General features: G+C 31.6%; 2 protein-coding genes across 2 annotated transcripts; one reads left to right on the top strand and one right to left on the bottom strand.

The window, feature by feature from the left end:
- Window positions 1-1,701: 1,701 nt before the first annotated feature.
- Window positions 1,702-7,311, bottom strand: LOC106356675 (uncharacterized protein At4g15970-like). The gene is made up of 3 exons (XM_013796412.3): window positions 6,683-7,311; window positions 6,258-6,605; window positions 1,702-5,913 (listed from the first exon to the last, which is right to left on the bottom strand). Exons 1-3 carry the CDS (start codon window positions 6,824-6,826, stop codon window positions 5,497-5,499), a joined length of 909 nt encoding a protein of 302 aa, XP_013651866.2. The 5' UTR covers window positions 6,827-7,311; the 3' UTR covers window positions 1,702-5,496.
- Window positions 7,312-13,745: 6,434 nt separating this feature from the next.
- Window positions 13,746-17,460, top strand: LOC106352702 (chloride channel protein CLC-a). Its single transcript, XM_013792339.3, has 6 exons — window positions 13,746-14,296; window positions 14,717-14,917; window positions 15,015-15,192; window positions 15,283-15,815; window positions 15,892-17,011; window positions 17,098-17,460. The coding sequence occupies exons 1-6, from the start codon at window positions 14,121-14,123 to the stop codon at window positions 17,200-17,202; spliced, it is 2,313 nt and encodes a 770-aa protein (XP_013647793.2). The 5' UTR covers window positions 13,746-14,120; the 3' UTR covers window positions 17,203-17,460.
- Window positions 17,461-18,222: the final 762 nt, after the last annotated feature.

Raw genomic sequence — 18,222 nt, 5'->3', positions numbered from 1 at the left:
AATAATAGATAAAAATTAGTTTTATATATAACATTCATCCCGCGTAATTGCGCGGATCTTAAGATAGTTGTTTACATGATATGAAGATTCGGTTCCATGGTGATCAAGTTGATCCTAAAATGTATAACATACTTTAATATTATTCAGGTATACTAGTCAAATAAACTTTGCATCAAAACAAAAGAAACTGAATTTGCATATAACAATATTGAAACACTGATTTTGTACATCACTTTCAATTTTATTGTTTGCTGTCTGAGGAGGGTGGTTTGGTAGAATGATCGAATCTACAAGTTGGTCCAAGTTTACAGAGGCCGAACCTACTGTAATGTGGGCAAATGGTTTGATGAGGTCTTAATGGTAAACCATTTTCATTGAGATCACATGGAGGTTCTCTCGGCGATCTAGTCATGGAACTTTGTTGCTTTGAACGTTCTGGAATTTCTTGGCCAGACATTTTATGATTGTAGTTTAATACTTTGTATATCTACCTATATATATATACTGTTAAATGTGATATTACATTAAATACCTAAATGACATGTTTGATATATATGTATATATATATGCAAAATGAGATCTAATATTTAATACTAAAATGATATGTTTCATATATATTGCAAAATGAGATCTAACATTGAATATTAAATAAATATATTTGTTATATTATTATTATTATTATTGGAAAATGTGATCCCATTGAGTACTAAAATGACATGTTTAATAAGTTTATATATATATATATATATATAAATATATAGTTGAAATTTTATTTACTTAACATAGCTATTAATAAATGCTAGATATCATTTTTAATATATTAGTTGAGAAACACTACAACAATATTTTGTATTCACATGTCACAATGAGAATAAAATTCAGAATTTTTAAAGAAAGATTTTGGTTTATCTTAATTTATATTATACTTTTTATTAAACTAACTATTAAATTGATAAATAATGTACACAAAATATTCTCGCATTTTCCTTAAGTAAAAGGTACGGAATTGCCTAATATGATTAACGTATATATGACAATTAATAATTATGAATAACAAATATTTGATAATAATTTTTGTGTCTTAGCTTTTTTTTTTTAATTTTATATTATTAAAAGATATTAAACAACTGCATTAACCATATAATAAAACATTAATTTTTTTATATGCTATATTTTGAATTTTTAAAACGACTATAAATTATTAAAAACGTTAAATGTCTCACATTAAAATTTTGTGATCAATGGTTAAACTTTTTTGGTAATAATAAGAAACAAATGATCATAAATCGTATGAATATGAAATCTCATTTACTAGACATTGATATTATATAATAATATAGTTTAAAATTAAACTATATAACATAGAATAATACTTAAATATGATAATTTCTAAATTTGTATTGAAAAAGTTTTGAAACCTTAATATTTTAATTTTGAATTTTGCATTAAAAATTGTACATTAGAAATTTTGTGTTTATCATATGAGTATGAATTATCAATAATAAATATTTATATTAAAATATACTGCATATATATGTCCATGTCTTTGAAATTTAGTTATATATCATATGAAATAAATAAAATGATTGTTTGATTTATTTACCAAAAAAATATTGTAAATAAACAAGATGTATTGTTTTGATTTATGTCTTTACTCTAATTTAATTATACATATAATATGTAAATGATACAAATAAATAATAATAGATAAAAATTAGTTTTATATATAACATTCATCCCGCGTAATTGCGCGGATCTTAAGATAGTTGTTTACATGATACGAAGATTCGGTTCCATGGTGATCAAGTTGATCCTAAAATGTATAACATACTTTAATATTATTCAGGTATACTAGTCAAATAAACTTTGCATCAAAACAAAAGAAACTGAATTTGCATATAACAATATTGAAACACTGATTTTGTACATCACTTTCAATTTTATTGTTTGCTGTCTGAGGAGGGTGGTTTGGTAGAATGATCGAATCTACAAGTTGGTCCAAGTTTACAGAGGCCGAACCTACTGTAATGTGGGCAAATGGTTTGATGAGGTCTTAATGGTAAACCATTTTCATTGAGATCACATGGAGGTTCTCTCGGCGATCTAGTCATGGAACTTTGTTGCTTTGAACGTTCTGGAATTTCTTGGCCAGACATTTTATGATTGTAGTTTAATACTTTGTATATCTACCTATATATATATACTGTTAAATGTGATATTACATTAAATACCTAAATGACATGTTTGATATATATGTATATATATATGCAAAATGAGATCTAATATTTAATACTAAAATGATATGTTTCATATATATTGCAAAATGAGATCTAACATTGAATATTAAATAAATATATTTGTTATATTATTATTATTATTATTGGAAAATGTGATCCCATTGAGTACTAAAATGACATGTTTAATAAGTTTATATATATATATATAAATATATAGTTGAAATTTTATTAACTTAACATAGCATTAATAAATGCTAGATATCATTTTTAATATATTATATATATGTATATAATATCCTTAAACTTTAAAACTATATCCTAATTTTAATATTTTCAAATTTAAAACCTCAAATTATAAATATAAAATATATAAATGATTTCTTTCAAATAAGACTCAAAATTTAAAGTCAAACACATAAGTAAGCTCTTTTTTAAAAACGTTTTCCTATTCACCATAGAAATTCTAATTATTAACGAAATACAATTACTATTATTTTGTTTTATTTTTTTTTTAAATTACTTGTTTTACTCATATATCCTCATCTTCATCACTTATATACCAAACTGCTACTGCCATCAATACATCAATCACCATTAACAATCAAACCAAGTTCTAAATGCCCCTAGAATTGACACTTACATACACACAAATCAGTTCTCTTCCACTTTCTCTCTCATTTCATCCCAAACTTCCAATTTTTTCTATTTCAATATTTAAAAGCTTATTGGAGTTACTCAAATTCATGATTCTTCGTCAATAATAAGTGGGTAACCTTTGTTAAAAAGTTATGTGTGATTGGATAAGCTAAACATGAATCTGACTGGATCTAAGAATGACATTTGAATTTTTTCGGATCTATTTCACAAAGGACACTGTAGAAACTGAAATTCGCCTTAAGGATCCGGATTTCGTGCACTAACACATGAATACGAAAAATTGAGATAACAAAATATCGTAAGAAATTGCACAAAGGCATATTATTGATTAATAAGAAGAATAGTTTACAGAGTTTCACTGAAAACAGGATGAACATGAATTCGTTAAGAATGGAGAACAAAAGAACAAAGCAGTAAACGTTCTAAGTACAGAACTCGCTAGTCTAGCCGCCTAAGCCTTAAGTTCTCCTAAAGCTAACATAAATTTTCTAAGGTCTAATTTTCGGATCCCGCCTCTAGAACTCGTGGTCTCGCATATATAGTCTCTCAAAGTCGGCCCTCTTCCCTTATCCTCTCAAGATACGAGTATATCATCCCTTCGTCTCCTTCCTTATCCCCTTCATTTCCATATTTATCTTCGGGAAAGCTTACATTTATCCTTTTGTTCTATTTTTCTCTACGAAATCGAGTAGATCGTCATTGCGACATGGGCCTATTGTAATCTCAAACCATAAGTGGGCTTTCACCGTGTTAGGCTATTTCAGATCGTTTTATGACTTGAGCGTTTTTACGACTTTCTTGGAGAGAAACGTTGATTAGTTTGATGCACATTTTCTATGTCGATGTTCTTATGAATTGGCCGGAGTCAATTCATTTATTTGAGGATATAATGGTGTTAAGCTAGCCAGTATCGTCTTTGTCGTTTAAGTTGAGTTTTTCACGAGAAAACAAAGTTTTTATCGTAAAATCTCAACGGAGACTCCGACTGAGACGATACGAAAGACATTTGAGAACGATAATAGCCCATGTGAGCTATGTGGGCAATTTGAGAACTCAAGAGTGATAGAGAGAGAGAGAGTCTATGTGGGTGATTGGAAGAGTTTGTGTGATGAGCGAGACTTTATGTGGGCGATTGGAAGAGCTTGTATCATGATAGAGACTCTATTTGGGAGATTGGAAGAGCTTGTGTGATGAGAGATAGTCTATGTGGGCGATTGGAATTGGAAGAGCTTGTGTGATGAGAGAGAGTCTATGTGGGCGATTGTAAGAGCTCGTGTGATGAAAGAGAGTCTATGTGGGAGATCGGAGCTCATGAAAGCTATGTGGGCAATTGGAGTGATGAGAGAAAGTCTATGTGAGCGATTGGAAGAGGTTGTGTGATGAGAGTAGTCTATGTGGGAAATTGGAGCGATGAGAGAGAGGCTATGTGGGTGATTGGAGCTCATGGAAGCTATGTGGGCGATTGGAGTGATGAGAGAGAGAGAGAGGCTATGTGGCTATGTGGGTGATTGGAGCTAATGGAAGCTAGGTGGGCGATTGGAGTGATGAGATAGAGGCTATGTGGGCGATTTGAGGTGTTTATGAGGGCGATGGGAGCCTCACGGTATCTTTTCCCTTGTCCTTTCCTATCTTGTTAGCCTTCATGTACATTTCCGTAGTTTTGAAACTTATTCTTCAAGTGTTTTCCGTAGAAACTTTCTGAACTTGATTTCTCATAAAGTTGTTTCACAATCGAATGTATATTTCAGACAGTTGCGACATTCGTGGAAGCAAGTAAAGAGAATATCGAGATATTCGTGATTGAATGAGCAGTAGTGGAGGATATATAGGAGACATGATAATATACACAAGTATATAAGGAGGATGAACGTCATCAGACATATGTTCGGATATCCGTTCGGGTTTGGATATCTAATATATCCTAAACTATTACCCGTTTGGGTATGGGTGTTTTGCTATTTTGGTTCATATTTCGGTTCAGGTTTTTCGAAATCGGGTAAAATGCCCAGGCCTAGAGGAAAGCCATGGGGTTGATCTGATGGTCTGATTTCTCTTCACTGGCGATTCTTGTTGTCGATTCTGGGTTACAGAGTACATGCCCGAGCTGGTCCAAAGTCGAGCCTTTTAATTTTAGTGTCCTTCCTTTGTTTTCGCCTAATTTGAGAAGCTTTTTTCTCCTCCAGTGCTGCATGTATCCTGAAGGAAGCAGTCTTTGGATGCTTTATCGTACTTCCTTGCTGAATTCGCTTTAAGCTTTGGTATTGCACATTCTTATCCAATGGCTGATGTATTTTAGCTAACAGGAGTTTCCTAATTGCCTCATTTATAACCGTATAATGTCTTGACTCTATGTTTACAAAGCATAGACTTAAGTTGGGTACCTATAGAACTTTTTATGCGTTTGGGTTTGGGGGTACAATTTTTGCTTTTTATCAAGATTTAGATCCAAATTATTGTTGATCAAAAAAAAAGATCCAAATTATTGTATTTCCTTGTCCATTACCCAGTAATGAATTCACATACTTATCACACAGAAAAATTGTTCGATATATTAAGTATAAAGAAAATAATCTTCGTTGCCTCTGAATTCTCCATCGCGGAGTCATATTTTCCGGTCTTGGAGAAGCAACTTAAGGTACTGCACCTTACTCTTTGTATCATCATAACAACTTGCATGAACTGTAGTTATCTTGCTTTGGTTTTGCCTATTTTGTTGACAAAACCTCACAAAATTATCGTCATCCAAGTACGTTACTTTCATGTTAAGCCCACGAATTACATCTTCCCGCTTGACAATGTCGCAGAAGGATTGGTTTCCAGTTGAAGGATACAAAACTCTCTCTACGTTCAAGATCTTGAACATGTCTATGGTTATTTCATTAGACTTGGCATAGAAGAAACCTCCTGTATTTTCTGCTGTTACATGTTGATCACTTGATGAGAACCCGCAAGCCACTGAGACTGAATTATGTGGATGACAGTGCATTAGAGGGTTCCTTAGCCATATCACATCAGCTTCCTGCAACCAGTTCAGATAAATTCATGTAAATTAGTTTTTAGGTTAGGTGACTCTATGCTAGTGTATAGAATGTTTAATTGGAACATTGATGTATTAAGACAGTTTATGATATAATAGAATTAATGACGAAAATAACATTTTGTATAAGCAAAGATTGCATTGTGTAAAAATTGGAAAAATAGAAAATTTGATAAACTACATTTGAAAAGTTATGTGACATTGGGAGTACATCTATTGCTAAACAACATCTAAACGGCTTCGTGGCATGATTTCTTGAATAAATCCACGTTTCTAGTTTCCACAACATGATTAACGAAAAAAAAATTGGCATTCAGAGAACTCACAGTAAATATCATGTTGTAACCGAGTTCTAGAATCTCTTTCACCAAAGCCTTTTTATTCCAACCGGCAATAAGACCATCTGGGTTTACAGATCCAATTTTCTTTCCAGAACCTGTATGAAGATAACAACGAGGATGGGCACGACGACAATATCGAAGAGCTTGATTATCTAGAGCCACAACAATCAAATGATTCAGCAAGTGTTTGGTTCTTTCTCCAATCCGAAAACTCTCAAGGAACAAATCAAGAAGAGATGCTGGTTTTGCCCATTCTCGATCCACCATGCTAATAATCACAGTATTATCTTCTGAAGCTGCTTCTTTTAGTAAACTAGATAAGCCTGAAGATTCCTGTGACAAAAAACATCAAAATATCAAATCTGTCGTGAACATCATAAGGTGTTCATAAATCATAATATCCATCTTACAGGTGGAATGTGCGAGAATTCTGTTCCTCGAATGGTACTCATATATGGGGAACATGAGGGATGATGAGACAATAACCAAATGATGATTAAGAGAAGACAAAATATGAAAAAGTATGGTAACTTCACCATCCTTAGAGTCTCCATTTTGTTCTTCTGAGTTTTCAAAATCTGAAAAATCTTAAAATATTAAAACCTTAAAAGTCCAACATATATTTTCTTTTGTTATATTCCCAGTTTGGTGACTATTTTAAATACATTGAATACATATAAGGTTCATGCAGAATCTAGTAAAAAATCATATCATCTTGCTTCCCAAATCCGATATTGTAAAGTAAATAATTGTTACGTCGTCTGAAATCAATACACTAAAGCAATAAAGTTAAGCGAATGTTAACTAAAACTGAACTTTGTTTACAACTTGTCAATGAAATTACAGAATGACAGTTTCATGAAACAATAAAATATATTTTGCCAAAAAAATAAATCTTTTAATTAACATTTTTTGCTAAACATATGAAGAAAATGATATTATGTGGATTCTCTTATTTATTGTAATTTAATGCATTTTGCTCTTTTGAGAATGTATTACCAAGATAACTTTTGCTTTTGACCCAATTAATATTAAAGATTCTTTTCTATAAACCCAGACTAGATCTTGACACGGGTGTTTGCTTTAATTTGTAAGAACATTAATTCATAACTAATTGGTAATTGTTGGAATTTTAAAATTATGGTCCCGTTATATATTATTGTTTGACTATTATTGTATTTGTAATACAAATAAAGAAATACTAATACATTCATATATTTTTTTTCATTGTTTATTTGATATTGTAACCCAAATATTATAGCTATTTATAGTATTGTAAATCTAATTCTATTTCGGTGGTCCATAAAAAAAATTAAAAAGAAGGTTTACTCAATCTATTAGTTCCTTTGTATTGTATTTTTTATATACAATATTGAAAACCATTTTATAATGGTTATTGGAAAATACATTAGTAAAATTCAATTTTTAAATACATGTATATTTTTGAATCAATTTTTTTTGTTTTGAATTTTGTTTAATGATTAATTTAGACAAAATATGTTTTTAGTTAATTAGATTGGACCGGTTGCACAAAAAAAGTAATTAGATTGAGTCATTTTCGTATATCTTAAATTTTGTCCAAACAGATAATTTATAAAAATATAATGGACTTCAATTTGTTTTAATAATATAAGCTCTTTTTTTAATATAATGCTATCCATATTTTCAAAACAACATTATATTTCTTTTTAATTATGTTATTTTTGTTTTCAAACATTCCCAAAGATACTTCTACTTTAATAAGATAGAAGATATAATATTGCAAAAATATGTTGCTATTTATTTTTTCATGTCACTATTAAATATCATATATGTGTCATCATATAATTGATCGTGTTTTTTTACCTACCATCATATAAGTAATAGTATTTTATATGAACCATCATATAAATAATCATATATATTATATTTTTAACACTTAATATGAAATATAAAAATCATAATTTACGTTGGTGTTTGAAATTGCTTTGTATTGTATTTTTCTTAAATATATTTAAAACATTTTTACAATGGTTATAAAAAAACATTTTAGTAAAATCAATGTTTGAATATATGTATATTTTTGAATCATTTTTTGATATAAATAAATTTTAAATTAATATTTTGATTTGAAATATGTATATAAAATTTAAATTTTGTTTTATGATTATTTTAGACAAAGATGTTTTAAGGTAATTAGATTGGGCCATCCATTTTTTCGCATATTTTAAAGCTGGCCCATATATATAGTTTTCTTAATATAATGAATTTCTAATTTTTCTTGATAACATAAACTTATTATTATTTTTTATATATTGTTACTCATGTTTCCAAACAACACTATATTTTTTTTAACTGCTATCTACTTCCCAAACAAAAGCTTAAAGTACTTCTACTTTAATAAGATGATAGATATCTATGTTGCCAAACAAAAGCTTAAAATAGTTCTACTTTAATAAGATAGATGGTCTTATTGTCGGTTGGAATAAAAAGGCTTTGGTAAATTTTTATTATCAAATAGTTCGGTTTAATGCGTGAATGTCAACCGAACAAATGTCGCCAACCTAATCGAACCCGAATCAAACCGTGTTCTTATAAACTTTATCGAGGTTTTTAAAAAAAAATCGTTTCAGTTTTATATTACTTTTATTTTACATAAGTTTATTTTTAAGAGGCATTATTAACGAATTTTTTAAAAAATTTTCTATTTACTTTAATTAACATTGATTTGATTGTGTTTTTATAAAAAAAAATTTTGTTTTTTTTGTTTTTATTTCAGTTTTATATTGGATTTAGTTTACCTAGTTTATGTTTTCATAGGCACCAATATGATGATTTCATGACCATGCGTTTATGTTTTAAAACATGATTTCTCTTAAAATAACTAAACTAAGGGAATCCGATTAAACCAAACCGAACCACAACCAAACCGTATACAAACCGAGTCAAAACTGATCCAAACAAAACTAATTATGGTTTATTTTAGTTGAAAAAATTCTATAACCGAATTAACCAAACCAAACCGAACCCAAATCGAACCAATAAAATATCTGAAGTGCCCACCCCTACTATTGTTTGCTCCATATTTCATAATTTTTTTTTCAGAAGTATTGAATTACTTGCTGGGTTAAAAGTTAAAACTTAAAAGGTGTTGACTAGTCCAACACTAATCCGTGTTCAATGGGTTTATAGATTTTACCTATGCAGATGCATTAAGTAAATTGGTTAGATAAATTAAAATGGCGAATTTTGGGTTTATTAGGTTGACGACATTTGTTTTAGTAAACATAACTCTAATATAAAATGTGTGAATGTTCCATTGATATTTTTCTTTTGATGGACCTAGGATATCCCAGGATGAGGTTCTGATTAGGCTTGCGACATTTAACCAAAACCGAATCAGATCCGAAATAGATATGTTCAGTTTGATTTCAGCCATAGTCTATCTATCTGATGGGCATCGGTTCGACCCAGAACCGATTGAGTACCCATTCAAACTGAATCTATACTAGTAAAGTATAATCCCATAAAAGTATTATTTCTTTGCTTTTCTATCATATTTATAATGTCACGGCACTCATATATTTTTGTTAATATAACTATTTTACACTGTATATTATTTAGCAAAATAAATTATAGTAGGGTCCACCTCAATCCTTAAGTCATGCCTATTTCAAACTATATAGAAGAACAAGTCGTGAAAAGCCATGACATTTATACTGTCTTCGACGCTACGGGCAGGGTTCGTATGTTTTATTCTCTAATGAGTTTAATATTATTCTTTTGATCCATTTGATAGTGGTTAATAACATTAGTATATTGCTTTGTTTTGAAGTTGCTAAGGTTAAAGAAAAATAGCATGAGCAGTTTTCACTGATCGATTCAACAAAAATATAATAAATAACTAATAGTTACACCAAAGTAAATATAGTTGAACTTAAAACATAAAGTAGAGTTCATGTTCCAAAAGGAAACATGTAAATGCATGTGTTTGTTTTGTGATTATTTTGAATCCAGTAGGTGAATTTTTCTAGGATAACTAAATTTTTGAAGGTGTCTATTTTTGGTATTTTGCAAATCGTAGTTGGTAAGTCGGATAAAGTAGCGCTCGAGAGGAGATTCATTAAGTATTTTGTTTAACATTTGTTTTTATTTTGAATCATTTCATCCAAATTATTAAAAGTGAAGTACATTTTAGTATTGTTAGGAAACATGGATAGCATTATAAATAAAAATTATTTGGAAACATGGATGACCGTATAAAAAAATATAGTGTACTTTTAGTAATTTCATCAATATAGTTACATTAATTGTCTTTCTATATTTCACTTAGTTTAACAATTTTATTAATTATATTACACTAATAATACATCACATCATTAATTATATTACAATAATAATAACACATATTTTTATTTATTAGTTAACCAACATTAATTTTTGTATCAATTATAAAATCAAAAATATAAAATAACTGGATTTTCCCTATGGTTAAACGTTCGGTTTAGTTTGTTTTACTAAAACATGATAATGAAAAACATGTTGAATTATTCAACATGGCAATATTTTGGGATAGAATGCAATGACTTGATAGCGATGCCATTTGGATATGATCAGAAAAAAAAACAATACCATCTGGTTTACTATCATTGTATGTAACTATTATTATTATAAGTAGTTGAAACCAAACATTTTAAAAAATACACAGGAAATGATGAACAAAATAACTGGGCACTCTCTTGCAGTTTATGATCGACTAACCACCTAATCCTAAACTACATTTCATGCCGTAATTTTTCAATCATTTAATTGTGGAAGAATAATATAATTTTTATTTAAAAAACTCGGTCACTATCAACCCATCCCCAAGGTCGAGGAATTGCATAACACAAACATGGCAAGACTCAAGAGTGTAACGTAGCTGGTCGGCCAAAGGCGGTGAGTCGACGCCGTGTTCAACATTACAATCTTATCATCTCTTCTCCAAATTAAAAAATAATTGTATGGCCAATATGTTCGTCAAACTTTATACTCAAACGGATATGTGATAATCTCAGTCTGTAGTTTTCTTAACACCCATATTTTCAAAACTATCATAATAAAGACTTTAAAATCACGAGATCAAAATTGTTTCATTTCAAGTATTATCCATGGTCTTTTATCGATTTTTCTTTATATTTTTAATCGTTTAATAATTTTTCAAAATTTGTAATATTATTTAACATTTTTATTTTGAAGAAATATCAGCTGATGAGAAGAAAAAAAACTTATTTTCTGCTGAAAGTGAAAAACAAACTTAATCAAACTCATCATATCATATATAAAACTAAAACCAAAACATTGTCTATTTTATCCACTTTCCTATATAAAACTTATGTTTTCTTCGAACATATAACTTTTGTTTGTTATAGTTGGTGTATGACTTTATGTTATTTCATCATCTCTATCACGGGCGAAAGAAAATAAAAAGCAAAAATCAAAATCTCACATGAACCACGACTAGTTACGTGTACCATACACGAGACCAGCCAGTTGGATCAAATACTTGTGGTCCCCTAATAAAAACAAGATCATCGTCAAATAGGGACTCTACAAATGGATCACATGGTTTTCACAGTCGCCACGTGTATGTTCATATGTATGGCCCCACCCATGACCAAAATATATGTTAAACACATTATTTGATAGCGATGCATCGTATAGCCCTAAGACTTTTTACTGATAACCCGGGAGTATCCGGCATACTGAAAAACAACCGACTGGTTTTTTGAAGACCTGACCACCGGTACCAGCCAAATCCGGTTGCTCGTGAAAAGAATTAGATTTTGTTGTCTGGCTACATAGATAGATGAATAAATTTGAGTCAGCATTTGAACCCAAATCTTTTAAGAACATTTGGGACGCTATGCGCCATCCGACTACATCCACTTGGTTATAACCTTAGAACTTATGGGTTGCTTAATTATATATTCCGTCAAATATTTATTTTAAAGTGAAGTTTTGGGGCCGGCATATATTACATATATATAATCACGTGTATGGTGAATAAATGATTACATAATATTCGTACAATGAAAATTAATATTAAAGTGGCTCTTCGTCACCTCAGGGGTCGGAATTGTTTTGAACGTTGGATCTTGAGATAATCAAGTAGTGTGTAATATTACACGATTTTATATTATTGGTCACAAAAGCTTTGCTGATCTGTCTGGTGTAGTTGGCTGAGTTGTCTGGTTGACACTAGCCACCAGCCTAGATATGGTCACTGGGGCAGTACGCAACCAAATGACTGATTCAAAATTATGTTTATTTATTAGGAAAAATCTTACAAAACTTTTATTTTGAAGTTGATAATGCTTTTTTTATGAGGAAATTATTTGCGTAATACATGCATATTATTTTTGATGAGAAATGGAAAAGATTAAAAGAACTTTGTCGAATTATTTTTGTGATCTGCCATGTGTACAAAAGCAACCCAAACAAATATTTTAAATTAAAATTGTATAAAGAATAGTCCTCTAGTGCAAATTGTAGAATATTTTTTTTTTTTTTTGGTCTAAATTGTAGAATATTTTACACGTAAAACAGAATAAATTTGTCAATGCCTTGGAGATCCACATGCAACAGTCTTTATCAATCCAAAACGGAAAAGCATGGAGCGTTGGTCTGTCTGTTCAAGAAACAAATAAAACTAGTTATAGTGTATTACTTAAGAAATAGAAATTATATATTTAGAAATTGATACATCATGATAAAGTTAGTTATTTCCAATCAACAGAAAAAGGATGAAATGTTAAAAAAATGTAAATGAGAAACCCTTTTATAAAGGGTTGTCACCAGAGGATTTTGGAACTATCAACGTAAACCTTTTCTGTTTGCCACCAAAAAAAAAACTCTTAAATGTTCGAGTTCAAGAGTATATAAAGATTATTAAGTTTAGTGTATATATAACAATGTTTATTCATTCCGTCTTCAACTTACGTCAAAATCACATATACATTTGCAATTTTTTTTTTTTTTTGAAAAAAATATACATTTGTAATTTCTTTTCTTTTCTTTTCACTATTGGAATAAAAAGAGGAGTACAATATTTTTTGGGCATATATATATAGATAATAGTCCATTTCTAGTCACACACAAAACTGGATGATCTTTCCTTGTGGATAAGAATAAACTATTTCAATTTGACAAATTTGAAGAAAAAGAACTGTCCTTCAAATTTACGTCAAATTCAAAGTGATTTATAAACAACATTGGCCTTTATTTTCATATAAAGAAACATATAAGCTAATCTAGGGTTTGTATCCATAATCACAATTTTTTACTTTCTAACAATTTTTTTTTTATGTATTCAAGTTAAAAGATGGTTTAAAAGTACGTAGACGATTATTCACACACAATTTTTTTTTTTTAATATTCCAACATATGCCGTAAACTGCCTTCCTTCTTTGGCTATATTATATAGGCCAATAATGATTGTCTTATCTCTAGTGAGAAACGCATATGGCACCCATCCACCCACTGTGTGACTCCTCACAACAAATGAAATTTTAAATTAAATGTTCTGTATCAGACTGTATGTATAAACATTACATATATATTGTGTATATAGATGATGCATGTATGCGTCTATATGTTTTTTTTTATGCGTCTATATGTTAGAGAGATCTATAAAGCTTTAGCAAAAGTGCTTCCTCTAGTAAAAACGACAAATTAAACACGCAGAGAAATCCAAACCAAAAGTGGTTTTGTGACAGAGAGAAAGCTCTTGAAGATCCAACCAAAATCCTTTTATTTTCCTTCTTCTTTTTCTTCTCTTTCTTTCTTTGGGTGGTCATATTATCATAAGAGAGATAGGAAGAGTTATCCATGGATGAAGACGGAAACTTACAGATTAGTAATAGTAACTACAATGGAGAAGAAGAAGCAGATCCAGAGAATAACACTATGAACCAGCCACTCCTTAAGAGACATAGAACTCTTTCTTCAACTCCTCTTGCTTTGGTCGGTACCAAGGTTTCACACATCGAGAGCTTAGACTATGAGTATGTCTTCTTTACCTAACAGATTTAGATTCTTGATCTCAGTCTCTCTATAGATCTTACAAGTCTTACTCTCTTGTTTTCAGATTATCGTCATTTATACAAAATAAATAAAAATTGGATGAATATAGCAGTGATGCAGACATATGAACTGTTGTAATACTTCAAGTTTCTCTCACTTCTTCAATTTTCCGCAAACAATCAATAGCCAAATCTTAAAAAAGAATCGATGTCAAGAACTTGTGTCACCTTTTGTTAAGTTGTCTGATTAGTCTTGGTCTCATAAAGCTTTTATCTTTACTTTGTTTTCAGATAATATTTAATTTCATAAATAACTCGAAGGAAAGTATTCAGTGATGGATACATGAACTATTGTAATAATTTTGTAAGAAAAATTAAAATTAAAATTTGTGATTACTGCAGAATAAACGAGAATGATCTGTTCAAGCATGACTGGAGAAGCAGATCAAAGGCACAAGTGTTGCAATACATATTTGCAAAATGGACATTAGCTTTTCTTGTTGGTCTCTTAACTGGTCTCATAGCTACTCTCATCAACCTCGCCGTCGAAAACATCGCCGGTTACAAACTCCTAGCCGTCGGCCACTATATTTCTCAAGACAGGTATTGACTCATCATTAAAAAGCTTGACCAAAAAATAAAAAAACATTCATAACTAAGAAATGGAGTTAACTTGTATGACACGTTTCTGTTGAAATAGGTATGTGACAGGTCTGTTGGTCTTTACGGGTGCGAATTTGGGTCTGACTCTGGTGGCGACAGTACTTGTTGTTGTCTTTGCTCCTACGGCTGCTGGTCCTGGGATTCCAGAAATCAAAGCTTATCTTAATGGCATCGACACTCCCAATATGTTTGGTGCCACCACCATGATCGTTAAGGTTTGTTTCCTAAACCTTGTGAGAACGTTCATGAGCGCCATCTATTAACTGTTTGACTCATAGATTTTTTTGCTGTATTTTGGAATATAGATTGTTGGAAGTATTGGAGCAGTTGCAGCTGGACTTGATCTTGGCAAAGAAGGGCCTTTGGTTCACATTGGAAGCTGCATAGCTTCTTTACTCGGTCAAGGTGGTCCAGACAACCACAGAATCAAATGGAGATGGCTTCGTTACTTCAACAACGACAGAGACCGAAGAGATCTTATTACATGTGGATCTGCCTCTGGAGTATGTGCAGCTTTCAGATCACCGGTAGGAGGAGTTCTCTTCGCTCTTGAGGAAGTTGCCACGTGGTGGAGAAGCGCTCTGCTATGGAGAACCTTCTTCAGTACAGCTGTTGTGGTGGTTGTACTGAGAGCGTTCATAGAGATTTGCAACTCCGGTAAATGCGGGCTCTTCGGTAAAGGAGGACTCATTATGTTTGATGTGAGTCATGTAGAGGTTAGGTACCATGCAGTGGATATAATCCCTGTCACATTGATTGGTGTCATTGGTGGCATTCTTGGAAGCTTGTACAATCACCTTCTTCATAAAGTCCTTCGTCTTTACAATCTCATCAACCAGTAAGTGATAGCTTGTGAGTCAAGAAAAGAGTTTCACTTTACTTAACATTGGTTTGATGATCATTGGTTTGTGCAGGAAGGGTAAGATTCACAAGGTGCTTCTAAGTCTTTCGGTGTCTCTCTTCACATCACTTTGCTTGTACGGGCTTCCTTTCTTAGCGGAATGCAAGCCTTGTAATCCTTCGATAGACGAGGCATGTCCAACAAACGGAAGATCAGGGAACTTCAAGCAGTTCAACTGTCCCAACGGTTACTACAACGATCTAGCGACCCTGTTTCTCACAACCAATGATGATGCTGTCAGAAACGTGTTCTCTTCAAACACTCCTAATGAGTTTGGTATGGTTTCCCTTTGGATATACTTTGGTCTCTACTGCATTTTGGGGCTTATCACATTCGGTATAGCCACACCTTCCGGTCTCTTCTTACCGATCATCCTCATGGGTTCTGCTTACGGTCGGATGCTAGGCACAGTAATGGGACCTTACACAAAGATCGATCAAGGGCTTTACGCGGTTCTTGGTGCAGCTTCACTCATGGCTGGTTCCATGAGAATGACTGTTTCTCTCTGTGTTATATTCCTTGAGCTCACCAACAACCTTCTTTTGTTGCCCATTACTATGTTTGTGCTTCTCATTGCTAAAACAGTTGGAGACAGCTTCAATCTGAGTATCTACGAGATCATTCTCCATCTTAAGGGTTTACCATTCCTGGAAGCAAACCCTGAGCCATGGATGAGGAATCTCACTGTAGGTGAGCTTGGTGATGCTAAGCCTCCGGTGGTTACCCTTAGCGGAGTTGAAAAAGTTGCCAACATAGTGGATGCACTGAGGAACACGACGCATAATGCCTTCCCGGTATTGGATGGTGATGCTACAGAGCTTCATGGGTTGATTTTGAGAGCACATCTTGTTAAAGTATTGAAAAAGAGATGGTTCTTGAATGAGAAGAGAAGAACAGAAGACTGGGAAGTCAGGGAAAAGTTCACACCGGTGGAGTTGGCTGAGAGAGAAGACAATTTTGATGATGTTGGAATCACAAGCTCAGAGATGCAAATGTATGTTGATCTTCATCCTTTGACCAACACTACACCTTACACAGTGGTGCAGAGTATGTCGGTGGCTAAGGCTTTGGTGCTTTTCCGATCGGTCGGTCTCAGACATCTGCTGATTGTTCCCAAGATTCAAGCTTCAGGAGTAAGTCCCCCTTCTTTCTTGAAACTAGCAGTCTTTCAAGAACACTACTTAAAACTTGTTTTCATGTCTCTTTTTTGTGTTTGCAGATGTCTCCTGTGATAGGGATCTTAACAAGGCAAGATCTAAGGGCTTATAACATTCTCCAAGCGTTTCCTCATTTGGATAAACACAAAAGTGGAAAGCTACGATAAAAGAAGCTAAGCAAAAGCAAAAGCAAAGAAGGTTCTTTACCTTTTGCTTATGTGTGAGTGATTGCATCATCTTTGGATTATGTGTGTTCTTTCTCCCATTCTTAGTGATATTTATTCTGTCCAGTTTTGCTTGCATTCTTTCTTCAAGACCCACACAAAAACACATATATAATTGTTGTTTCGTACATTTGTACTTTCTACTTGTAAAGCTCTATATTTTTTTACCATATATTACAAGAAATAATCAATTTGAGTACATTTACAATTCTGTTGAAAGTTTTTGTCAGTATCTGCCGGTCATTTGCAAAAGAAGAGAACATCTTCCCCCCCCCCCCCCCTTTCAAAAATGTGGTATAACCCAAAAAAAAAACAAATAACTAAGTTTAGAACAAGATCGGTTTACCTCTGCGTCGTTCATTCCACAAAGAGCATACACACTCTTTTTCAGACAACAAACAAAGCAATCAGAAACGTTTTTTTGTTACAACTAAGAGTAGTTGTTGTCATGAATAAAACGGGGGGCTAACGTGTATACAAGACTTACCTGTTCTCAGAGGCGTGCCTATAGTGTTAGCAAAAAGGCATTAGCCTTAAGCCCCTACATAATTTACAAAATTAGAGCCCCTAATCTCTAAGAAAATCTTTGAAAATTATTTAAACTTATGTTTTTTACTTGAACTCAAAATCAAAAAATTAAAAAAAATAATTTTTTTGTTAAGATTATAGAAAAGAAAATAACCTTTTATTTGTTCAAGTTCAAGTTTTTTAGTTAATTTTGTTTTTTCAAATTTGTTTCTACCAAAAAAATTGTATTTCTATTTAAAATAATTTATTTGTTAAATTTAGTGGTGTGAATGTTGATGGTTAGCATACTTTATCCTAGTTGAACATATATAAATTAGAATGTCTTTTGTTTTTTTTTCCTTATAATTTTTACATATCTTAAAAAAGCAAAAGAAAATACTTTATAAAAAACGAAAAGTGAAATAATTTAAATACTATAATATTTTTAATGTTATT

The sequence above is a fragment of the Brassica napus genome, chromosome A7 (assembly GCF_020379485.1).
Source record: "Brassica napus cultivar Da-Ae chromosome A7, Da-Ae, whole genome shotgun sequence".
Lineage (NCBI taxonomy): Eukaryota > Viridiplantae > Streptophyta > Magnoliopsida > Brassicales > Brassicaceae > Brassica > Brassica napus.
This window is presented reverse-complemented; position numbering and strand designations above follow the sequence as displayed.